This window comes from Eptatretus burgeri, chromosome 14 (assembly GCF_056783735.1).
Source record: "Eptatretus burgeri isolate ZD-2024b chromosome 14, Ebu_testis_v1, whole genome shotgun sequence".
Classification (NCBI taxonomy): Eukaryota; Metazoa; Chordata; class Myxini; order Myxiniformes; family Myxinidae; genus Eptatretus; species Eptatretus burgeri.
In genome coordinates, this window is record NC_140974.1 from 74,370,997 (window position 1) to 74,397,609 (window position 26,613).

The 26,613-nt window shown below is 46.8% G+C and overlaps 2 protein-coding genes across 5 annotated transcripts in view; one reads left to right on the forward strand and one right to left on the reverse strand.

Annotated features, from left to right (window-relative positions):
* LOC147013633 (uncharacterized) overlaps nucleotides 1-26,613 on the reverse strand; it is a 146,601-nt gene that overhangs the window by 82,323 nt on the left and 37,665 nt on the right. For 2 of the 4 annotated variants that reach the window (XM_085855625.1, XM_085855624.1), the window contains exon 3: nucleotides 596-880. In XM_085855625.1, coding sequence (XP_085711751.1) covers nucleotides 596-695 — 100 coding nt within the window. In that variant the 5' untranslated portion in view covers nucleotides 696-880. Of the gene's footprint in view, nucleotides 1-595; nucleotides 957-26,613 lie in introns of those variants that run through there. The other 2 variants (XM_085855626.1, XM_085855627.1) reach the window with 2 other exon arrangements.
* Nucleotides 20,982-25,735, forward strand: LOC147013635 (uncharacterized). The gene is made up of 2 exons (XM_085855622.1): nucleotides 20,982-21,435; nucleotides 21,622-25,735. The coding sequence occupies exon 2, from the start codon at nucleotides 24,087-24,089 to the stop codon at nucleotides 24,876-24,878; it is 792 nt and encodes a 263-aa protein (XP_085711748.1). The 5' UTR covers nucleotides 20,982-21,435; nucleotides 21,622-24,086; the 3' UTR covers nucleotides 24,879-25,735.

Sequence of the window (26,613 nt, forward strand, 5' to 3'; positions counted from 1 at the left end):
CATAATATACTAATAATGATAATATAACAATTATAATATACTAATAATGATAATATAACAATTATAATATACTAATAATGATAATATAACATGCTCACCATTACTCCAGTGATGTGGAGGATTGTCGATTTAAATAGATTTCTACAACACGGTATTGTATATATATATATATATATATATATATATATATATATATATATATATATATATATATATATGTATTAGTAATCATTTTAATGAGCAATATCGTTCATGGTTAATTTAAACAGTCCATTAAACTACGAAAACTTATGGTATATGTATATATATATATATATATATATATATATATATATATATATATATATATATATATATATATATATATATATATATATATATATATATATATATATATATCAGGGATAACCTGATAGAATATCGAAGGTCACATTCGGACACGGACATAGACATCGGCACGGACGTGGACACGGCGACGGACATGCACACGTACGATCCACGATGGTGCTGTGAACGAGCTCATCGTGCAGTAAAAGGGAATAAACATGATACATCGATTATGTCAGTCCTCAAGCATCCCGCACACTACACTAACCTCGCGGTCGAGACTCCTCGCTCGAGCCTTGAGGAAGCAGAAGCAGAATCAGTAACAATAGCGGGGAGACAGAGGGATCCGCGGCGCCGCGATGTGCCATTTCAGCCTCGCGGAGAGCCCATAGCTGGAGAGTGTGAAGTGGTCTCACCGAGATCTGTCAGCGTCACCCACTCGTGTGGACTCGACTCTTTACCTCATTCGCGAACTCCGACTCCGACCCTTTCCCTCCACTCCGAGAGCTCAACTGGTTTTTTTGACACCGTCTGCGGAGTTCCTTCCCTCCTGCTTCACACACAACGAATCAATCTCAGCTACGGACAGTGCACCGACCACACACACACACACGTACACACACACACACACACACCACGTATACACACACACACATACCATGTCCACACACACATACCATGTCCACACACACGCACACACACACACACACACACACACACACACACACACACACACACACAACCACGTGTACACACAGACACCACACATGTCTGCACACACCATGTCTACACACACCACGTCTACACACACACACCATGTCTACACACACACCACATATACACACACACATCACGTCACGTCTACACACAGACACACACACCACACATGTCCACACACACCACATCTACACGCACACACACCACACATGTCCACACACACCACATCTACACACACACACACAGACACACACACACACACACACATACACACACACACACACAGTCTTCACACACATACCACGTCTACACACACACACACACACACACACCACACGTACACACACATACACACTTTTTAACAACACACACACACACACATACACACTTTTTAACAATCCTTTTCATCTTCCCTTAACTCTAATATAACTTTATTCCCCTCTCACTTTTCCATGACATTTTGAACAACCGCTGCTCAAGGTCTTTCTCGTCTTGTAATGAAAGATTGAACTCAGTACAGGTGACCGAAATTGTGAACACGTGTGGACACCCATCTCAAAAGGTGTGCAAGTTTTTGTGCACACGCTAACACCTTTCATACCACGGTTGTTCGTAAGAAGCACAAGTCTGTGCTTGTGTAACTTGGAAAAAGGAAATCAAGGAATTGATGAAGCAGGTTAATCTTGTTTTTTACGTTTTTATTTTTAACACTCCTCGAGGACTCATCGAAAACCTTGTACACAAATCACAAGATGGACAAAGACATTGGTCCACACCGAGGACATTAAAAACATGAATCACATACAAAGGAGGAGAGCAGCAGGACAAATGGACAAGCACACATGGATTACCGCATTTAAACCAGAATGACACTAACCCTCATGTACAGCATTCAACACAAAATACACTAACCCTCGTGGACAGCATTTAACATGAAATACACTAATCCTCGTGTGCTGTATTTAACACCAAATACACTAACCCCGTGTACAGTATTTAACACTAAATACACTTAACCCCGTTGACAGTATTTAACACGAAATACACTAACCCTCGTGTCCAGTATTTAAAACTAAATACACTAACCCTCGTGGACAGTATTTCACACGATATACACCAACCCTCATGTGCAGTATTTAACACTAAATACACTAACCCTCGTGGACAGTATTTCACACGAAATACAACAACCCTCATGTGCAGTATTGAACACTAAACACTAAATACACTAACTCTCGTGTCCAGTATTTAACACTAAATACACTAACCCTCGTGGACAGTATTTAACACGAAATACACCAATCACTTCCGGTTCCGGGTTTGGAGCGTCGAGAGGTCTCTTTAGGGGCTCTCTGCTGACGTTCTCAAAGTTAAGTTTCCAGTCGTTATTTGTCCCGTTTTAACTGTACAATTTTCTCACCTACATGTTACTGTGTGTTCCTAGTTCGGTTTTGTTTCAAAAATCGTGCTATTTTGTGAGTTTTTGTCGACGTTATTACCAGGTGTTTGAGGCCTAGGCTTGAGGCCTACCGGTTCACCTCGGTGTTCGATCGTTTTTTTTTTTCTCCCCATTACCTTCAATTTCTATCCTTTCCATTACCTTCAATTTATATCCTCCCTACTTTCCTAACGTCCCCCATTCTCCCAACTAATCTCTCGATTTCTTATCTTAAAAATATAAGGGTATGTTCTTTTGAACATATGAGTCCAGTTGGACCATGAAGCTATCGTTCTTGTTGTTAAAGGCCGTTATGGGAACACAGAAATAAGGGTATGTTTAGCAGCGTCATCATGGTTGGCGTCTCACAATATAATATATTAGCGCAATTAAAAATGCCGTTTTTTCCTCGCATTTTCATGTCTGTCAAAAAACCAGTGTCAACGTGCACAACTACAGCTCATAACCTATCCATTGAGGTGTTTTTCGGCCCCCCTGCTTTCCCGTTTTCACGCCATTGTCCACACAAAATTCATCAATCAATTCTATACAGAGTCTGGGGGACTCAAAAAAACAACAACAACAATACGCTAACCTTCTCCCGATTCTACTTCTTCTTCTACCTCTTATTCTTCCTCCTCTTCTTCTTCCTCGATTTTTTCCACAACACTTCCATGACCTAATCTGTTGAAAACTCTCTCAAACATTAATAATAATAACAAAAACGATTTTATAATGCTTCATCTTCCTCTCTCTCACACAAGTGGTACTCTTTACTGTTTCATATTGCAATACTCTTCTGCTATTTTAACAGACTGCTCTCATTTCGACCTCTCCTTCATTCCTTGCCTAAAAAATCCAACTGTTACAGCGTTTCTTCTCTCCATTCTCTGAATTCGCCTTTATTGCATCCATCAGGATTTGTGTTAAATCGCATCTCTGACTTAAAACTTTAAAAAAACCAAGTTCATCCACTAAGCTGCCTCCTTCCACTGCCCTCTCACCTCCATCTCTTCACTCCACCTACTCAAATCCTCAACTGCCTTCTTCCCCCTCTCTTGTTCCCCCTCTCCCCCAGCACCACTGAGCCTTTTCTCCTCCTCATTCGGCCCCCTCCCCTAGCTATTCTGCAATCCCCAACACTCTCTCAACAATCCTCCTTACCTCCCCCCCTCGTCCCTTGTCCTACCCTCCTCCTTCCCCCCAACCCCTTGCACGCAAAGCCTCCTCCCCTACCTCTTCATTAAAAGTGTGGACCTCAAATATCCGGGGCCTTCGTTCAAACCTTTCAGATCTTTCCATACAGGCTGCCACTGACAAACCAGACATAATCTGCCTAACAGAAACTTTCCTCTCCCAAGACGTGTCTGACTCCCAAGTATCTCTCCCCGGTTACTCCCTCCTCCGGTATGACAGACCTGAGCCTCGTCCTGGTGGAGGTGTTGCTCTCTTCATCAAAGACTCTATTCCTCACTCTCCATGCACTGCTCTCACTCCCCCACACCCCCAGGAATACCTCTGGCTACGGCTTCCCCTCCACTCCCACCTCATGTTTATATGTGTATTGTACCGTCCACCTAACAGTGATGACTCCATCTACACCTCACTATCCGAAAACATGGACCATCTTCTATCTTCTCATCCAAACTCTCTCTTCCTCTTATGTGGTGACTTCAATTGTCATCATGCCAGTTGGCTCGGTGTGGGTACCTCTCTCACCTGTCATGGCACCTCAGCAAAAGCTTTCTGCGACTCATTGGGACTGACTCAATCGGTCAACTTCCCGACCCGGATCTCAACCAATGGTACTCGATCTCTTCTGGATCTGATTTTGACAAATTTCCCTGACAATATCTGCTGCTCTACTTCCGCTCCAATCGGTTCTTCTGACCACGTCCTTGTCAAAGTGGACATCTCTCTGGCTGTTATCAGAGAACCACCTCACCGCCGTCGAGTCTGGCATTTCACTCAAGCTGACTGGCAGGGTCTCCAAGCAGCCATCAAACTTATGGACTGGTCTCCTGTCACTACTTTCTCAAACATCAACTCATCCTGGGAATTCTTTCAAAGAAACTTGCTCTCCCTCATGCACAGATTTATCCCCTCTCGTCTTCAGTTGTCCCACCCTTCCTCCCGCCCTTGGTTTACTGAAGCTTGTGGCGAGGCAGTTGTCCTGAAACAACTTGCCTTTGCCTCATGCAAAGCAAACCCAACTGAGGGCAATCTCAGTTCCTTCCACAAAGCTCGGAACAAGTGTGTATCTACCCTCAGGAGAGCCAGAAAACAACATCCTTCTCATCTCAAGTCTGAACTCTCAAACCTCTCTCCCTCCTCAAAATCCTGGTGGCGTTTAATCAAATCTGTTTCTGGTGTATGTTCCTCCTGCATCCCCTCCCTTACCTCAAATGGCCGCACTGCTGATACCGCACGTGAGAAAGCTGAATGCCTAAACTCGGTGTTTGCAGCTAAAGCTTGTGTCCTAAACCCATCACTTTCTCTACCCACCTTACCCAGTCGCACCCAACTGTTCGTGGGACGGCTTAGCCCAAATATTCAAAAGAATTGTGAATTTTGTGATACAAGCACCAAATTTGGCACAAATGTACATTAATATGTTGCGAACATTTTCAGATATTGGGCCACTTGAAATTCTCTCTTTATGTCCGCCATATTGGATTTCAAAATGGCCGCCACTTGAAATCTACATTTGCTATTATCTCTGGACGTAATGCAGCTATTGACTTGATTCTGGTATCTAAATGTATGTTTTTGGGGGCAAGGAATCCAATGGTACCATTTTCAACTTAATATTATCTATCACAGTCTGTTATATAATTTTATTTGGAAATTATCTCGGCAAATATTGGATTCAACACAATACTTTGAAAAGAATGTCTTGGTTCTGTAATTATAAATTAAAAAAAAAAACTATACTAAATCACTAGTAACAACGCAGACAAGCTCATATATACTGGCAGTCAAAAATATAAATTCATATGCCATTAGGAAACAAAGTGACCCATTCATTTGTGTTTTTCATATGCATATTTTATGTAACATTACATTCATATTGTCAATAAATACCAAACATGCATAATCCACTTTTCCTAGACCCGAGCCTATCCAAGCCAGGGTGATCAAATAATTCCAGGATGGGAACCAACACTGGAGATGGCAAACAGCAGACACACGTCATCATGATCAGACGCCAAGTGTACAGGCCTCATTTTAGTCCGGGAGCCAACCTGTGTACGAGGCTGTTTTAGGGTTGGACCTTACAGCCTCTGCTATAAAATTTTACACCCCCAGGATGTTTAGATATATGTTTGCAGTTCATGAAAACCAATGTTGGCAATTCATAAGCTCTTGCGAAAAATTTTGGCGGCCGTTTTTGTTTGAGGAAGATTTGAAAAATTTGATAAAACAGCAATTGTCAATAAAATTTCTAAAAAAATTAAAAAATCACATTCATGAAAAATAAATGTGAACTAAATGTAAGAATTCAATCAGTGCATTGTAAAATGACAAAAAAAAATTGCCTTTGTGAAAGTAAACCTCGTAAAAGTACATAATTTTGTGAAAAATGCCTTAAAAATAACGTTTTTTGAAGATGGCCTTTAGAACTTTTCTTATCATAGGCAGATGCTGCATTAGAATACTAATTTCTCTTAATGTGATATGAACATGGTATCCATGGCTAATTAAAACAGCAAATTTGATTGAGTTCTATCAATTTTTAAAGAGAAAATTAACATTTTTGTCAACCAAAGTTACCCCTACCCCCAAAATCCTCTTACTCTATTGAACACAGTTCGGTTGAGGTTTGCTGGATCCAGGTTGGGTACTTCACAGTTCACTCTTCCAAAGGAAAATTCAATGGTGTTTGGAGTGACATGGCCCTGGAGCAGACATACAACAATGAAGGGAAGACATCTCTGTTCAAACGCATATCTCAGGCACCAGCTGCTCGAGATAAATATGTGAAAACAGCACCATTTCTCACAGCTGTATCAGAGAACATAAAGTCTATGGCTAATCTAGGCCAACAGGAATCTACTCATCATGGAGAAACACAGAAGCAGGCAACAGAAGAACATATGCATGTTGAGGAGATCAAGAAAGTGATATGCCAGCAGATGATAAACCTATTCCAGTGTAACAACCAAGTGGTTCTGCTCAATAGAGCAACTAGTGAGAAGGCTGCTTCAAAAGACTTGGTCCATGCTCAAGCTAAGGGCATGGAAGCCATTATGAAAGCAGAAGAGGTGGTCTCTATTAAGATTGAACCACTGAAGCTGGTAACTTTCTCCTCACAGAAGAAATCAAAACCATCAAGGAAACAGAGTTTAATCAGGATCTATCAAGATGAGACTGCAACTACACGTGTGCTGTGTTTCTATCGAGATGCCGACCCAGTCACAAGACAGATTGCATTTTCCCATGAGTGGACAGACTATCCATCATCCCTGTTTGAGGTTGATCCATGCTTAGCACAGGGGGTTGTAATGCGCAAAGGCAACGAGTCTGATTTCGTGGCAGTGCTAATTGCTGAAGCTGAGCAGGATGTTGTTTTACAGCTGCCATCATTACCACAGAGTGACCTATACACAGTTTATCTGGTAGACACAATGGCATTTGTAAATAAATACCAAAAATGGGTGCGAAAACATTTGGTGAACTTCCCCAGCTGTATCTTCGCAAGCAGGTGTATCCTGCAGTTGAAACCTGAAATGTGCAACTGTGTCAACATCATTGGTGATCAGTATGATTTTGATGATAGCCATACTTTGAAGGGTGATGAGCAGCAGAGGAGAAACCAGACAGACCAGGCAAGACAATTCTCACCATCCAAGAGTCTAGAAATTCCGGACTGGAATTTATTCATGAAGAATCCAAGAAATAAAGGAAATCTTCAGAACTTCATTGGCACTTCCCTTTGTGAGAGTCCTGAAGCTATTCCGGATGGAGTGACCATCATTCTTGGTAGTATGATGGAAAACAAAGGTCACACTCTTTCCATCACATCAGCATCAAGTTCAGTTCTGGACTTACCTTGTGAAGAACATGAAGAGGCAGACACAAGGATTATTGCTCATCTTGCGTATTGTGTGGAATATCTTGATCACCATCGAGCTGTTGTGCATGCAACAGATACAGACATAATTATGCTGTGTATATATAACTTCTGCTGCTTGAACACATTGCAAGAACTCTGGATACAACGGCAGAATCAATACCTACCTATTCATGAGCTGGTAGAAGTGTTGAGCAAGAAGTACCAGAAAATCCTCTTGATGTCGCAGCTACACTTCTGTGCACATATGTGTTGTGTGGATGTGACACAGTGAGCTACCCATTCAGAAGGGGAAAAGAAGAGGTCAGGTCAGGTATGGGAGCATGTGCCAGAACAGCGCGTCGCTGCGTCCCCTTTCCGCCGGTACTCCAGGGGCCTCCGTCTGGCCATCCCCCAGGCAGATGCCAGGCCCATCCCCATCTCCTTGAGATGATGGTCAACCTGCTGCAACCATGAGGCACGTGGTCGGTCCACTGGCCTCCCACTCATGAGACTCCCTCGCTGAGAGAATCTGGTGAGCAGGATCAGCGTCAGGAAAACGAGCCACATGTCCATACAGCCACAGCTGACGCTCACGGACTATGCAGGTAACAAATCTCATCCGAGTCTCTCTCAGCAACCGCTCGTTGGACACAAAATCCGACCAGCGATAGCCAAGGATTCTCCGAAGAGACCTGGTACCAAAGGAATTAAGTCTCCGTCTCAGATCCTTGGTCAAAGTCCAAGTCTCGCACCCATAGAGCAAGACTGGAAGTACCAAGGACCTGAAGACTCAGACTTTCGTCCTCCCGCACAGGTACCGGCAGCGCCACACCCCATGATCCAGTGAATCCATGACTCCCCAGGCCCGACCCAGACGTCTATTGACCTCCGGCTCACAACCTGCGGAGACATGAATATCACTGCCAAGGTAAGTGAATCTCTCCACGACCTCAACATCCTCACCACAAACAGACACAGACAGGACAGCAGCATCCAAGATGTCACCGAAAGCCTGGATCTTAGTTTTGACCCAAGAAATCCGTAATCCCAACGGCTCCGACTCCTCATTCAGCACCTCGAGGGCCCCCAAGAGGATGTCTAAAGTCTCCGCAAAGATGACTGCATCATCTGCAAAATCAAGGTCTGAGATCTTGACATTGCCAAACGATGCACCGCAACTTGATCTCTCCGACATCCTCCCTAGAATCCAGTCCATACAAGTGCTGAAAAGTGTGGGGGCAAGTACACATCCCTGACGAACTCCAGTAACAACTGGAAATAAGTCAGAGATGGTACCACCACACTTCACAGCACTCTCAGTACCAGAGTAGAGTTCAGACATCAGATCGATCAGTTTCGGTGGCACCCCACGAAGACCAAGAATCCTCCAGAGGACATCCCGATTCACTGAATCGAACGCTTTACAGAGATCAACATAGGCTGCAAGCAGCCCCTGCCGAAACTCTCGTCTGTGTTCGGTGAGGACACGAAGTGCAAGGATACGGTCAATCGTTGACCTCTTTGGTGTAAAGCCTGACTGCTCTGGACGCTGGTGCTCAAGCAGATGGTGGCAAACCCTATCAAGAATTATCCGAGCAAAGACCTTGCCCGGCACTGAGAGCAGCGTCACCCCTCGGTAGTTTTTGCAGTCTTGGCGATCACCCTTCCCTTTCCAGAGAGGGACAACAAGGCCCCTCTTCCAGTCAGTTGGGATGATGCCTGTGTTCCTGTGAAAAGAAGAGCGGCACAGGTTTCTCTGGGACTGATAGGAAACCTTCCCCACCTTGTTGATTTTGGAAGAGATAGTGAAATGGCAGCAACAGAATGTGTCATTGATGAGGCCAGAGTATACTGGACTGCTCTGCATGGCCAAAAAGGGTTCAGCTGTTTGGATACCCTCAGGCAGCATATGTTTGTCTCTTCAAAATTAGACCTTAGGTCACTGCCAGCAACAGAAGATGCGTTTTACTTCCTTGTTTTAAGAGCATTGTATCAATTGCTTCTGTATAGACGTGCACATCTCAGTGACCGAGCACTTCCCCCAGCCACAACATTTGGCAGAACCCTTATCAATGGAAAACTGGTCCCAATTCTCATGTCTAAGCCAGCCAAGCCAAACATAGACAAAACGGTGTCTTGCATGTGCAAATTATCCAAATGTCTGAAACGATGTTCATGCAAAAAGGCTGCTGTGCCTTGCTGAGTGACATGCATATGCCTTGGTCAGAGAGGTTCATGTGGTGGAGTTGTTTCAGAGAGTGACTCTTCCTCTGAAGAGGATGTTTCATGTCACAATATTGTGTTAATCCATTTCTAATTTTATCTTCCTTAAAACCATGGCATGTAAAAGTATGTTCTTGTTCCTGACCCCATTGATAGTCAAGCATTTCTGAGTTACATAAATCTTTTGTTGTTTGACATATAACCTTGTCAATTGAAGGTAGGTTAAATCTACACCAATTGTGATATAGGAAATGAACTCCTCTTTAATATGAGGGGTCATTTGTGTATATAGGTTTAGTGGTTATGATTTTAGGACAATATGAATTACCCCTACCCCCATCCTACATCTTCGCTTTTGCCAACATTTTGTTATCAGAGGGGGCTCGCAAAAGTGTTGACTGTGTTGTTGCGCAAGAGTTTCACCATTGCCAACATTGGTTTTCATATACTCAAAGGGTGTCTCTTTATGAAAATCAACACAAAAATTTTATAGCAGACCGGGCAATTTTTTTTTAATTTTGATCGGTTGGCTCCCGGACTATTTGTGAAAGATGTTCACTCTCTCTCGTCGGTGTCATAGAGGAGATGGGCAACCCATTCGAGGAGGAGAGTCAGGATGTAGTCAAACTGGACACAAAGGAGATCGCAGATTCTGCTGCTGTGGAGACCATGATGAATGCCAAGAGGATTGGCCAAGAGCAGTTCAAGGCTTTCACCAGAGAGTGTCTGTTGGACAGAACAAAGGCAGTGGACACACCCATTCCTCGTAACAAGCTGAAGGTGTTCAGCACTTCCACTCCAAGAAGCCAGAGCATAGGTCAGCAACAGCTCACCTCCATCAAAAATGACTGTGAACTCTTCGCACGCCTGTACATTGGCTGCCAGACGAGGGATGGAAACCTTGAGGAGTTCTTTTGGTACGAGAATCAGGCATGTCCTCCTGCATTGTCCGATGGTGGAAGCCTCTGCACTGGTACCAAGAGTGATCTCCTCACATGCTTGGAAGAAGTCTCCGACGCAAAGACAGACTCCTGTCACGACCTGTATTGTGCTTGATGGAGCAGCCATCATCCAGATGCTGAAGCCGGCTGCATCAAAGACCTTTGAAGAGTATGCACAACAGATCTTCATCCCATATATGTCCACGAAGCTGCAAACAGTGTCACGCCTGGATCTGGTCTGGGATACTTACCTTGCTGATTCACTGAAAGGTAGTACACGTGCAAAGTGGGGACAAGGTGTGCAGAGACGTATGGTGGCTGCCGCAGCCATACCAGGAAACTGGCAGAACTTCCTACGAGTGGACAGCAACAAGGCCGAGCTGTTCAGGTTCCTCTCAGCAGCTCTCATGGAATGATTTGACCAGGAGGACAAGCAACTCGTCAGTACTGATTGAGAGGGAGTGCTCAGCATGCCATTACTGCCAGATCTGACTTCACTCGCCCCATGTAACCATGAAGAAGCTGACAGTCGGATGTTGCTGCATGCATCTCACGCAGTCAAGCATGGACACCATGCAATATTCATCCGGACTGTAGACACCGATGTTGTGGTGCTGGCAGTGTCCCTGGCAAGGAGTTGCAACCAGAAGACAAACTGTGGCTGGCATTCGGAACAGGCCAGAGTTTCCGATACTGAGCAGCACACGAAATAGCAGCTGGATTGGGACGAGAGAAGGCTCGTGCACTGCCAATGTTCCACGCTCTAACTGGATGCGGCACTGTGTCTAGTTTTCATAGACATGGCAAGAAGACTGCGTGGGCAGTCTGGACGGTACTGCCAGAACTCACTGAGGCGCTGCTGCTGCTGTCCTCTGCACCTTGTGACATACCAGACGATGCAATGCGCATCATTGAGAGGTTCGTGATCCTGTTGTATGATCGAACCTGCAAATGTACAGACATTGACAAGGCCAGGAGGAAACTCTTCGCAAGGAAGAACAATGTGCAGCTCATCCCTCCAACGAAGGCAGCTCTGGAGGAACATGTCAAGAGGGCAGTGTATAAAGGTGGACATGTGTGCGGTCAGATACTGCTGCCAGCACCAGAGCTCCCTCCACCAACCAACTGGGGTTGGTCAAGGACTGGAGGACAGTACACACCTTACTGAACCAGGCTAACTGAGGCAACTCACAGCTGCATTGAGCTGGTTTCTTGCAAGTGTAAGAAAGGGTATGTGAGGCGCTGCAAGTGCAAAAAGGCTGCCCTTCAGTGCACAGCCCTCTGTGTGTGTGAAGGGGACTGCACATGACGATGAGTCAACAACATACATGTACTTGTGGCAATGCTGAACTTGTTAACATGACACTGTTTAAGTACACGTATCTTCAGTACCGGGAGATACCTAGCCTCAGATACCAGACACCTTGCCTCAAATTCTAGACCATGCAGCATGTCAGTATTATACCTAAGACATTTACAGAACTAAGACATTCTTTTCAAAGTATTGTGTTGAATCCAATATTTGCCGAAATAATTTCCAAATAAAATTATATAACAGACTGTGATAGATAATATTAAGTTGAAAATGGTACCATTGGATTCCTTGCCCCCAAAAACATACATTTAGATACCAGAATCAAGTCAATAGCTGCATTACGTCCAGAGATAATAGCAAATGTAGATTTCAAGTGGCAGCCATTTAGAAATCCAATATGGCGGACATAAAGAGAGAATTTCAAGTGGCCCAATATCTGAAAATGTTCGCAACATATTAATGTACATTTGTGCCAAATTTGGTGCTTGTATCACAAATGAACAACAGGTTTACTATGCTGCTACACTATGTCCCTGGACTCTGTGTCCTTTTCTCCAAACAAGGTGGAGAGCTTGCTTTCAAACCTGGACTCAGATTCTGCAACCGGTCCAGACGGCATCAGCCCATGTGTCCTCAAAGCCTGCTCTTCTGCTCTTGCTCACCCTCTCTCTGTTCTATTCACCCTCTCATTTGCTCAAGGTAATCTGCCATCTGCTTGGAAATCTGCAAACATCACTGCCCTGCATAAAAAGTTGCAAAAACAGATCCCTGCAACTGCAGACCAATCAGCCATTTTTTTTTTGTATACCTTGTCGAGGCTCGTATGAGAGCTAACACACAACTCACAGCAAGGGGGCATGAGACAAGAGGGGCATGAGACAAGAGGGGCGGGAGTGGGAGGGACAAAACAGTGGGGAACAGACGCATTAGGTGAACTGTGGAAGGGAGAGGGATGGGGATGGGACGGGGAACATGGCGAAGAGAAGATGGACATTACAGGGACTTTCAGGAAGGAAAGCAGGGGAATTGAAGGAAGTGGGCTTGGGTGGATTATCAGGGGTAGAAAAGATCGAGGATTTGGATGGGGATGATAAGAGGTGGTGGTGAACAGCTGTTTTGAAAGCCTGGAGGGAAGAATGGGAATGAATAGAGTGAGGAATTATATTCCAAAGGCGGGAAAAATAGGAATAAAAGAGTGAAGATGAGCAGTGATTCGTGATTTTGGTAGTTTTACCAGAAGGGGGGTGTTGGCGGACCTTGAGCGCCCTGTGGAAATGTGGTGGGGACAAATCGCAGAGAGAGAGCAGGGGGGGGGGGCAAGGCTGGAGAGGAGTCGGTAGAAGACAGAAAGACCACCGACCAACCTGCGGTGATTGAGTGAGAGGCCCAAAGACTCAGCTTCATTGCGGGAGATGCCGATGATCCTAAATGCCCTGGTTTCGACAGCGTGAAGCCGAGAAAGGTGGGAGGCAGGAGCACCAGCCCAGAGGGGGAGAGCAGTACTCCATCAGGCTACGGACAAAAGCTTTGTAAGTGGTCAGGAGCTCAAGAGGGCCGAGGAAGGACTTTGCACGACGGAGGATTCCCAGTCGGCGACTGGCTTTTGAGGCGAGGTTGGAAATGTGACTTTCCCAGGAAAGGTCATGGCAGATAGTGAGACCCAGAAGCTTGAAAGAAAACACTTCTTCCAGAGGATTGTTGAGAAAGTGGATGGGGGGGTTTTCTAAACGGTCCTTTCGAAGAGAAATAGTGAGACTGTGAGATTTGTCTGGATTGAAAGACATGTTCCACGTGTTGGACCAGTTTGTGATTTTATCCAGATCTGCAGAGAGCGAAGAAGCTGCTGCTTGCCGGTCTGAGGGATGACAGATGGTACGGCAGAGGGCGGAGTCGCCGGCAAAGAGAAATAGAGGATTTTCCAGAGAGTCGGAGAGATCATTGATGAAAACCAGAAAAAGAAGAGGGCCCAGAACGCTACCTTGAGGAACTCCAGCCTGCACAGGAAGAGGGGATGAAAGAACTCCATTTAGGGCCACACGTTGACTGCGACAGGAGAGGAAGTCTGTGAGCCATGAGTGGAGATGGCCTTGAATACCATGGGAAGAGAGTTTGGTGAGTAGGGCAGGGTGCCAGACTGTGTCAAAAGCACGTGATATGTCCAGGGATACAGCTTGGATTTCCTGTCTGGCATTGAGGACCTCCATCCATTGATGGGAGAGCAGAAGCAGCATATCCAGGGTAGAGTGACCTGGTCTGAAACCAAATTGATGATTGGAAATCAAGCCATTGGAGAAGAGGAAGGATTTCATGTCTGAAGCGATGATGGATTCCATAACCTTGCTGATGATTGGGAGAAGGCTGATTGGTCTGTAGTTACAGGGATCTGTTTTTGCACCTTTTTTATGGAGGGTAGTGATGTTAGCAGATTTCCAAGCAGATGGCAGATGACCTTGGGCAAATGAGAGGGTGAATAGAACAGAGAGAGGGTGAGCAAGCTGTTCTGGTGAGCAAACCAGAAGAGCAGGCTTTGAGGACACGTGGGCTGATGCCGTCTGGACCGGTTGCAGAATCTGAGTCGAGGTTTGAAAGCAAGCTCTCCACCTTGTCAGGAGAAAAGGACACAGAGTCCAGGGACAGTTGGGTGCGACTGGGTAAGGTGGGTTGAGAAAGTGATGGGTTTAGGACACAAGATTTAGCTGCAAACACCGAGTTTAGACATTCAGCTTTATCACGTGCGGTATCAACAGTGCGGCCATTTGAGGTAAGGGAGGGGATGGAGGGGGAACATACACCAGAAACAGATTTGATTAAACGCCACCAGGATTTTGAGGAGGGAGAGAGGTTTGAGAGTTCAGACGAGATGAGAAAGATATTGTTTTCTGGCTCTCCTGAGGGTAGATACACACTTGTTCCGAGCTTTCTGGAAGGAACTGAGATTGCCCTCAGTTGGGTTTGCTTTCCATGAGGCAAAGGCAAGTTATTTCAGGACAACTGCCTCGCCACAAGCTTTAGTAAACCAAGGGCAGGAGGAAGGGTAGGACAACTGAACACGAGAGGGGATAAATATGTGCATGAGGCAGAGCACGTTTCTTTGAAAGAATTCCCAGGATGTTTTGGCTGCTCGGAGAGTTTGATGGCTGCTCGGAGACCCTGCCAGTCGGCTTGAGTGAAATGTCAGACTCGACGGCGGTGAGGTGGTTCTCTGATAACAGCCAGAGAGATGTCCACTTTGACAAGGACGTGGTCAGAAGAACCGATTGGAGCGAAGGAAGAGCAGCAGATATTGTCAGGGGAATTTGTCAAAATCAGATCCAGAAGAGATGGAGTACCATTGGTTGAGATTCGGGTGGGGAAGTTGACCGATTGAGTCAGTCCGAATGAGTCGCCGAAAGCTTTTGCTGAGGTGCCATGACAGGTGAGAGAGGTACCCACACCTCGCCAACTGGCGTGATGACAACTGAAGTCACCACATAAGAGGAAGAGAGAGTTTGGATGAGAAGATAGAAGATGGTCCATGTTTTCGGATAGTGAGGTGTAGATGGAGTCATCACTGTTCGGTGGACGGTACAGTACACATATAAACATGAGGTGGGAGTGGAGGGGAAGCCGTAGCCAGAGGTATTCCTGGGGGTGTGGGGAGTGAGAGCAGTGCATGGAGAGTGAGGAATAGAGTCTTTGATGAAGAGAGCAACACCTCCACCAGGACGAGGCTCAGGTCTGTCATATTGGAGGAGAGAGTAACCGGGGAGAGATACTTGGGAGTCAGATACGTCTTGGGAGAGGAAAGTTTCTGTTAGGCAGATTATGTCTGGTTTGTCAGTGGCAACCTGTATGGAAAGATCTGAAAGGTTTGAGCGAAGGCCCCGGATATTTGAGGTCCACACTTTTAATGAAGAGGTAGGGGAGGAGGCTTTGGGTGCAGGGGGTTGAGGGGGAGGGGGAGGGTAGGACAAGGGACGAGGGGGGGGAAGGTAAGGAGGGTCGTTGAAAGTGTTGGGGATTGCAGAATAGCGAGGGGAGGGGGCTGAATGAGGAGGAGAAAAGGCGCAGTGGTGCTGGGGGAGATGGGGGACAAGAGAGGGGGAAGAAGGCAGTTGAGGATTTGAGTAGGTGGAGTGAAGAGATGGAGGTGAGAGGGCAGTGCTAGGCGGCAGCTTAGTGGATGAGAGGGGGGGCAACTTTGAGAAGGTTGAGTGAGAGGGATGAAAGGTGGGAGAAAGGTGAGGGGGGAATTTTTGAGAGAGGTGAGAGGGAGGCTTGGAGGGAGAAGAGTGGGATGGTTGCTTTGAGAGTGAGAGTGAGGGGTGAGTTGGCACTGAAGTTGGAAAAAAAGAATGGTTGATGGAAAGCGAACATTCATAGCAAACTGTGGTTTTTAAAAGTTTTAGGTCAGAGATGCGATTTAACACAATTCTTGATGGATGCAATGAAGGCGAATTCAGAGAATGGAGAGAAGAAGCGCTGTAATAGTTGGATTTTTTAGGCAAGTAATGAAGGAGAGCTCGAAATGAGAGCAGTCTGTTAAAATAGCTGAAGAGAAGTGCATTATGAAATAGTAAAGAGTACCACATGTGTGAGAGAGGAAGATGAAGCATTATAAGATCGTTTTTGTTGTTAATATTAATGTTTGAGAGAGTTTTCAACAGATTAGATCATGGAAGTGTAGAAAAAAGAAATCGAGGAACAAGACGAGAAGATAAGAGGAAGAAGAAGAAGCAGAATCGGGAGAAGGTCAGCGTGTTGTTGTTGTTGTTGCGTATTTTTTTTTTTGAGATAAGAAAGAGATTAGTTGGGAGAATGGGGGATGTTAGGAAAGTGGGGAGGATGAAAATTGAAGGTAATGGGGAGGATAGAAATTGAAGGTGATGGGGGAGAGAAAACAGAAAAACAAACAAAAAAAAAAAAACGATCGAACACCGAGTGGAACGGGAAGGCCTCAAACACCCGGTAAGAACGTCGACAAAAATACTCACAAAATAGCACGATTTTTGAAACAAAACCGAACTTGGAACACACAGTAACATGTAGGTGAGAAAATTAAAGAGTTAAAACGGGACAGATAATGACCAGAAACTTAACTTTGAGAACGTCAGCAGAGAGCCCCAAAGGAGACCTCTCGTCGCTCCAAACCCTGAACCGGAAGTCTTCTCCCAATCATCAGCAAGGTTATGGAATCCATCATCGCTTCAAACATGAAATCCTTCCTCTTCTCCAATGGCTTGATTTCTGATCATCAATTTGGTTTCAGATCAGGTAACTCTACCCTGGATATGCTGCTTCTGCTCTCCAATCAATGGATGGAGGTCCTCAATGCCAGACAGGAAATCCGAGCCGTATCCCTGGACATATGACGTGCTTTTGACACAGTCTGGCACCCTGCCCAACTCACCAAACTCTCTTCCCATGGTATCCAAGGCCATCTCCACTCATGGCTCACAGATTTCCTCTCCTGTCGCAGTCAACGTGTGGCCCTAAATGGAGTTCTTTCATCCCCTCTTCCTCTCCAGGCTGGAGTTACTCAAGGTAGCGTTCTGGGCCCTCTTCTTTTTCTGGTTTTCATCAATGATCTCTCAGACTCTCTGGAAAATCCTCTAGAACTCTTTGCTGATGACTCCACCTCTGCCGTACCACCTGTCATCGCTCAGACCGGCAAGCAGCAGCTTCTTCGCTCACTGCAGATCTGGATAAAATCACACTGGTCCAACACGTGGAACATGCCTTTCAATCCGGACAAATCTCACACTCTCACTATGTCTCTTCGAAAGGACCATTTGGAACCCCCCCCCATCCACTTTCTCAACAATCCTCTGGAAGAAGTCTTTTCTTTCAAGCTTCTGGGTCTCACTATCTGCCATGACCTTTCCTGGGAAAGTCACATTTCCAACCTCGCCTCCAAAACCAGTCGCCGACTGGGAATCCTCCATCGTGCAAAGTCCTTCCACGGCCCTCTTGAGCTCCTGACAACTTACAAAGCTTTTGTCCATAGCCTGATGGAGTACTGCTCTCCCTTCTGGGCCGGTGCTCCTGCCTCCCACCTTTCTCGGCTTCACGCTGTCGAAACCAGCACATTTAGGATCATCGACATATCCCGCAATGAAGCCGAGTCTTTGGGCCTCTCACTCAATCACCGCAGGCTGGTCGGTGGTCTTTCTGTCTTCTACTGTCTCCTCTCCAGCCTTGCCCCCCTGCTCTCTCTCTCTCTCTCTCTCTCTCTCTCTCTCTCTCTCTCTCTCTCTCTCTCTCTCTCTCTCTCTCTCTCTCTCTCTCTCTCTCTCTCTCTCTCTGTGATTTGTCCCCACCACATTTCCACAGGGTGCTCAAGGTCCGCCAACAACCCCCTTCTGGTAAATCTACTAAAATCATGAATCACTGCTCACCTTCACTCTTTCATTCCTCTTTTTTTTCCCGCCTTTGGAATAAACTCCCTCATTCTATTCTTTCCCATTCTTCCCTCCAGGCTTTCAAAACAGCTGTTCACCCCCACCTCTTATCATCCCCCATCCAAATCCTCGATCTTTTCTACCCCCGATAATCCACCCAAGCCCATTTCCTTCAATTCCCCTGCTTTCTCTCCTGAAAGTCCCTGTAATGTCCATCTTCTCTTCCCCCATGTTCCCCGTCCCATCCCTCTCCCTTCCACAGATCTCGTAATGTGTCTGTTCCCCAATGTTTTGTCCCTCCGACTCCCACCCCTCTTGTTTCATGCCCCCTTGCTGTGCGTTGTGTGTTAGCTCTCATACGAACCTCGACAAGGTATAGAAAAAAAAACCCTCATGTGCAGTATTTAACACTAAAGACACTAACCCTCGTGTACAGTATTTAACAGCAAAAACACGAACACTCGTGTGCAGTATTTAACACTAAATACACAAAGCCTGAGGTGCAGTATTTAACACGAAATACACTAAACCTGGTGTGCTGGTGTGCTGACCCTGGTGTGCGAACCCTGGTGTGCTGCATTTAACACGAAATACACTAACCTTCGTGTGCAGTATTTAACACGAAATACACTAACCCTCGTGTGCAGTATTTAACATTAAATACACTAACCCTCATGTGCAGTATTTAACACTAACCCTCGTGTGCAGTATTTAACACTAAATACACTAACCCTCATGTGCAGTATTTAACATGAAATACATTAACCCTCATGTGCAGTATTTAACACTAACCCTTGTGTGCAGTATTTAACACTAAATACACTAACCCTCATGTGCAGTATTTAACATGAACTACATTAACCCTCGTGGACAGCATTTAACACTAAATACACTAACCCTCGTGTACAGTATTTAACAGCAAAAACACGAACACTCGTGTGCAGTATTTAACACTAAATACACAAAGCCTGAGGTGCAGTATTTAACACGAAATACACTCACCCTGGTGTGCTGCATTTAACACGAAATACACTAACCTTCGTGTGCAGTATTTAACACGAAATAAACTAACCCTCGTGTGCAGTATTTAACATGAAATACATTAACCCTCGTGGACAGCATTTAACACTAAATACACTAACCCTCGTGGACAGTATTTAACACGAAATACACTAATCCTCATGTGCAGTATTTAACACGAAATACACGAACCCTCATGTGCTGTATTTAACACGAAATACACTAACCCTCGTGTGCTGTATTTAACACTAACCCTCGTGTACAGTATTTAACACTAAATACACTAATAACCCTCGTGTGCAGTATTTAACACTAACCCTCGTGTGTAGTATTTAACACTAAATACACTAACCCTCGTGTGCAGTATTTAACACAAAATACACTAACCCTCGTGTGCAGTATTTAACGCTAAATACACTAGCCCTTGTGCACAGTAATTAACACTAAATAGACTAACCTTCATGTACAGTATTTGACATTAAATACACTAACTCTCGTGTGCAGTATTTAACACTAAATACACTTACCCTCGTGTAGAGTATTTAATACTAAATACACTAACCCTCGTGTGCAGTATTTAACACTAAATACACTCGCCCTCGCATCCAGTATTTAGCACTAAATACACTAACCCTCGTGTCCAGTATTTAACATGAAATACACTAACCCTCGTGTGCAGTATTTAACACGAAATACACTAACCCTCGTGTACAGTATTTACACTAAATACACTAATCCTCGTGTACAGTATTTAACACTAAATACACTAATCCTTGTGTACAGTATTTAACACTCAATACACTAATCCTTGTGTACAGTATTTAACACTCAATACACTAACCTTCGTGTGCAGTATTTAACACTCAATACACTAACCTTCGTGTACAGTATTTAACACTAAATACACTAACCCTCATGTGCAGTATTTAACACTAAATACACTTACCCTCGTAACACTAAATACACTTACCCTCGTGAGGAAAATCGATATTTGTATCCATACCCATTTCTGATGTCCGAGTTCTGTAAATATTTGTACAACCTCTATTTCAAAGTATGATTAAAACGCTCAATGATGACTGCCTTTCCTTCATTTAAAGTGCTGTATCATGTAATACCATTATCCTTAAGGAAATTAATGAATGTTTTTTTTTTTTTGAACTCATTTCCTTCATCAGTGCATACTTTATTCTGCTCCCTTTTGCTTTTGTTAAATATCTGTTTGAAGGTTAACGTTGGAGTGCTGCTGACTTTTTAACTTTTCAAAGGAACTACCCAAGCATATCTTTACCTTAAATCGATAACGGTTAAAGCATATTTGTATCCATTATCATTGAGTTCAATTAAGTCAGCAGACCAGATGTAATCAGCCACTTTGGAAAAGACGTTCCTTCTTTTGAACTTTGTGATTATTGGTTTATATAATTCATCAGCTCGTGCTATAGCTGATGCTCTTTCTGTTTGCTCTTCAGTTTTAATAACATAATCAAAGCTTAATCGTTTTTATAACTAGTTCTTGAGGCAGGATTACCAAGCCCTAATTTTAATTGAGCATCAACTTTTTTTTTTTACTATAAACCTATCCACGTTTTCTCTTAACGTTGAACTTCGTATGAAAGACAAATTATACAACATTTCTCTCTCTACTTCATGTTTTTCATCCAATGTAGTGCTATTTCTATAATCAGTCATGTTTCATACAAACCTCATGAACAGTATTTATAGGTCCACTCCACTGTTTGGGATTATCAGCTTCGTCTAATTTTTTTTATCTGTTTGTTCCTGGTTCACAGAAAGAATATCCCAGAAGGCGTAATTCCCCCGGAATCCAAATTGTTGTAAATTTACTTTTTTTATATACAGGGTGGCCATAAAGTCTGGAAACAGAGATAATATTACGTCATTCTGTTACAGTTTGAAGATGTCCTTGATGAAAGACAAACGCGTTGAGGTGATACTGTTGCAGATTTGGAAGTTTACTGCACTCAACATACAGGTCCTATAGATCAGTTATATCGGTAAGTACATGTTGCCAGTTCGGGTCCCGACCATAGTCTAATGGGTAATTAAATGTTCCTGCGCTGTGGAGTTATTTTAATAGTCAGGTTTTCTTTTCGTATATTTTTACACCACCATCAACGCCAGTGTCATCTTCCCCTTGTTATGCTCAACGCCATTGTCTATGTGTGTCGGATCATGTACAGGGGCGGAGATTTCCATCACCTCAGATCGAGACTCCGCCCAGAAGGGCAGGGGCATGCTCCTTGACCAACCAGGAAGCTCAGCACCTCAGGCTGGCTCCGCCTTAGCCAGATAGAGTGTTCGGCCCTGGTCAATCGGGAGGTCGCGACGAGTCGTCCGAGAAAGGACCGTCCAATGAGGAGGCGAGTGGAGACAAAAGGAGGTCTCTCGTGCCTGAGCACAAAAAGGAGGGGTGGGGGTTCTGGAATGAGGAACATCTGCACGCGAGGGGGTGGAGTGCAAAAGCATCTGCGCACGGAGTGGTCGGTGCACCAGAGGGTCTTCTCCTGCCAGCTTTCACCCTGCCGACTACGTTCGCCTGCAGCCCGGTTGTGAGGGCATCTGGATCGTCTGGATCGTGCTGGGGGTCCAGTTCTGCCCCGAGGACCTGGTCCTTGAAGACCGCATGAGGTGGAAAGGTCAAACAGACTCTTTCCTCCAGCTCAACTGTCCTCCGGGCTGGAGGTCCGAATAAAGACCATTTTGGTCCGATTCTTTAGGTGTGTGCGTATGTGTGTTTGTGGCGCCAGTCAGTTAAGTAGGAAATTGTATAAGTGCCGTGCTGTATATACGTGCATTTCTTTAATCAGTTTAACTCTGCTCTTTGGTGCTCTCCTCGTTCCCTGATCATTATTATATTGTAAATAAACAGCCCCATTTGTGAAATGTATCTGCTCGTTCATGTTCTTTCCTCCATTGGCTTAGCATGCTACGTGTTGGGAAATTAGCCAGGCTGTTGCCGCTGTAACGGGACATTTGGACGGACGGATCTCGGCAATAAACCGATTGGGTCGCACGCGGTTCGAGTACGCTAACCGGCTCGTTCCGTACGGGTGCCGTCGAGGGTGAATTTCCCCGGTAGTTTGGACCACGTGGGTATTTAGGTAAATTGAAATTGGCAATCAACCCTACCCCACGTGGTCTACCTATTGACGAACTTCGGTCCGAAAGGGACCCGTACTTTTCGGAGTTCTCCGAAAAAGTACGATCTAAATTCCGAGCGATCGGTTGAGCCGACTCTACTGCTCCATCTAGCGGTCGTGCTCGCAGCCGATGCCCGGCCCCGCAACATTGGTGTTCAGGAACGGGACTCGTACCCCTCCGTCTCCACAAAATTCACGGGTCGGATCAGGGGTGTAGGGAGCGAAAACCCCCCCCCCCCGTTCCCCCAAATTGCGAGCGTTATTTAATTATTCCCAGTACGCAACATGCTGAATCAAGATGAGCTGAGGCAGGTGGGTAGTGGTAGTGTAGTGTAAGACAAATCTATGGCCCAGGACGAAACCACCGTACAGGACACCGCCCTCCAGGTTGACCATCCCCCACAACCGGACCGAGAGGTCGTAGTGGGAACGGCGGCGCAAGAGCGCCCCCTCCCCCACCGTCAAATTCCCCCCCCCCCCGATCCTTGCCGAATCGGCTCCGCCTAGTCCATTTGACGTGGGCCAGTTGATGGCAATGCTGAAAGAAAATGCATAAATAATGGAAAACAAAATGGATGCGATGAGGGGTGATTTACAAACAACAAACAAGAAGATGGATGCAAATATGCAAACGCTGAGGGGCGATATGGATGCAAATATGCAGGAACTGAGGGGCGATATGCAAACGCAGTGGGATGAAATACAGAGCATGGGGTTGAGCCTCCAGACAGGGCAAGAGACAATGAGGACGGAAATGGAGGAGGTGAAAGTCAAAATGGCAGAGGAGATCGGCACTGTACGGGGAGAGATGGCTGAGTTGAGAGGGAGTGTAAAAGGTGTGTGGTCCGCGATGGAGGCGGGCAAGGAGGACGTGACAAAAAAAAATGACGGTTGGACGGGAGGTGGACAAACTAGGACAAGGGATGAAAGAGGTAAAATAAGGACAAGGGCAACTAAAGAGGGAAATGAAGAAGAACGCGACGGCAACAGAAGGACTAAGATAAAGCCAGCAGCAAACGAGGGGTGAATTAGAGGCCGTAAAAGAAGGGTGCAGGGCGAGACACGAAGAGATGACGGGGATAGTGGAAGAATTGGGACAAAGAGTAGAGACGGAGACGCGGGAACTGGGAGAACGTTTAGAAAAACATATGGACGAGACAAAAGAAGGGTTGAAATTGGCAAAGGAGGAATTAGTAGAGACACAAGGGGAAATAGGGCAGGTAAGGGATGAACTGGATAATGGTAAAAGACGAGCAGGCACGAATGGAGGGGAAGGTAAGGGATATAAAAACAGAATTGGTGGAATGTATTGAGACCCGATGCAAGAAGCAGGATGGCCTCCTTAAGGAATAGAGGGAGAAAATACGCTCCCACGAAGCGGATCGTAACCAGGTGAGTCCGGTGTCACCGAACAAGGAAGGAGGGTTGCATGACGCGGGGGCGTGCATACCGAGTTGGGGGGGGCAGAGAGTCCGGGGTCTCTTGGCCTAATACAGGCCCCCAGTATGATTGTTCCCGAGTGTATGCGGAATGCGAGCGGGATGGCATGGGGGAGTACGCAGGACGGTGCGGGGTGTGCACCGATCCAGACGGGGGTGATAAATCCCCCGGGTGAATGGCTCGGGCTCCGCGGGGGTAAGGCACCGCTGGAATCCGGGGGGTCCGTCCCTCCATTTGCCCCTCAGGAACTGGTGAGTGGGGTTCGGAACCCGGGAGGCCGGACGGTGCCACTGGCTCCGTATGACGGGAAGACTGACCTGAGGGCGTATATGGCCCAATTTGACCACGTGGCCAGGGGTAATGGCTGGGGCGTGGACGAGAGTGGGATCCACCTTGTGGCGGCACTGCGTGGTGCGGTGGCCGAGGTCCTGACCATGATGCCCCCGGGAGGGATAACGTTGGAAGGCCTTCGTTCAGCCCTAAATAACCGATTTGGAGTGGAACAGCAGAGCGTGCTTGTTAAAGCTCAGCTCAGTGGGCGCAAACGACAGCCCCATGAAAAGATGGGAGATTTGGCATACGACATTCACCGCGTGGTGGGGATCGCACATGCGAACATGGCGTCGCTGTACCAGGAAGACCTTGCCCTGGACTATTTTATCCAGGCTCTTGCGGGCACTGACACCGGGGCCCTGCTGACCACATTTCGCCCGGAGAACCTCCAGAAGGTGGCCGACGCTGCCGCCCGATGGGAGGCAGCAAAGCTGCTGGCTCGAGGAGCTGAGCGACATGCATTGGCGGTCCGGCAGGTGGGCCCCGTGGACAACCATGCACCGGGAGCCGGGGTTGGTCTTTAGTGTGTACGAGGTGCGGTGGGACGCAAGAAGCACGCGGGCCACCATCTACTCCGCTTTATTGCGCGACCAGAAGCACAGTCTTACCACCCCTAGCGGGCGAGGCATGATATACGAAAACCCAATCACGTGACACAGCACACTCCTCCCCCCGTAAAATGACCCGTCACATAACGAACGGATAATCACAACATGACCATCGGAAACCCATCAACACTCATAATCCTCCAAGTACCGCGGCCGCACCCTGACCCGCCTCGGACGGGCAGCGCCACCAGACAGTCCAGGCTCAGATGCCTCCCGGCTCGGTCGAGGTGACACCCTCGCCGGACTCGCACTTTCCGCAACACCAGCTACCCCCGACTGCCCAGCCTGCTCGACGTACCCGGGTAGGACGGCATTAGGCGAAGACCCCCTCGGCGCCGGCCCAGCCAGCCCCGGCGATACAACGTCAGGTGCCGGCGAGACTACCGGTGGGGGCCCCGCAACGCTCGGCTCGGGGAGGTGTGGGGGGGGTGACGCTGAACAGCGATCATGCATCTGGTCCACGTGCCGCTTCCACACATCCCCACCATCAGTCCGCACCATGCAATTCGCCGGCCCCAGCACCACAGAGACCACCGCCGGCACCCATTTGGAACCGTGGAAATAATTGCGTACCATCACTCGCTGCCCCACCTCGAAGCTGCGCAGCCGCGTCGGACGCGACATTGCCCCACTCCCGACCCTCCAGGTCGCAGCAAATCCAGCCTGGACCGCAAAGCCCGTCCATAGAGACGAATGGCAGGCGAATCACCCGTGACAGGATGAACTGCGTTCCTGTAATGGAGCAAAAAGACATCGACCACCGTCTGCACAGGTGCAACACCCCGGGTTATCGACGCGGGTTATCAGCATCTGTCTGGCACGTGGCGCAACGCTTAACCAACTGCTCGATGTCTTTGTCCAACCCCGGCCACCACAACAGGCTACGAGCAAGACTCTTGGTCTTCACGATGCCCAGGTGACTGACATGCAGTTCTTCCAAATACCGCTGCCTGAACCTCGGTGGAATCACGGTCCTCATTCCCCACATTATGCACCGTTGGACCAACGACAGCTCCGCTGCGCGTGACGTGAAAAGTTGAAATGCCGGTGTCGAAGGCAGATCGCTCCAATTCCCCGTAGAAATTGCCTGGACGACACGGGCAAGCACCGGATCACGAGCCGACTCCACCGCGACCTGCCTGGCCATGACCGGCCCGCTTTGGACCTGGTCCAGCGCGAACACATCGACCCGGTCGCCCAACTCAGACGCAGCTGGACCCTCCGCACACGGCAAGCGTGAGAGCCCGTCGCAGTTAGCATGCTTCTCGGTGCTTCGGAACTGAATATCATAATCGTAAGCACCCAGAAACAGACACCACCGCTGTATTCGCGCGGCTGCTACCACCGGCACCCCGCGTTCGGGTTTCAGGATGAATTGAAGCGGTTTGTGATCCGTCTGTAAAGTGAAATGCCGCCCCAGCAGATATTGATGAAACCTCCGCACACCCCAGACGAGGCTGAGCCTCACGCTCAATCTGGGCATATCCGTGATCTGCTGTGGACAGGGTCCGGGAGGCAAAACAAACAGGCCGCTCGGAACCATCGTCCATCCTGTGGGAGAGCACTGCCCCGATGCCATATGCAGAGCTGTCGCATGCCAATAGGAGCGGACACGCAGGCTCGTAGTGCACGAGGACCGTATCCTCTGTGA

What these genes read in the sequence shown, in the direction of transcription:
- LOC147013635 (XM_085855622.1), top strand. Translation starts at nt 24,087, where the DNA reads ATGATTGTTCCCGAGTGTATGCGGAATGCGAGCGGGATGGCATGGGGG.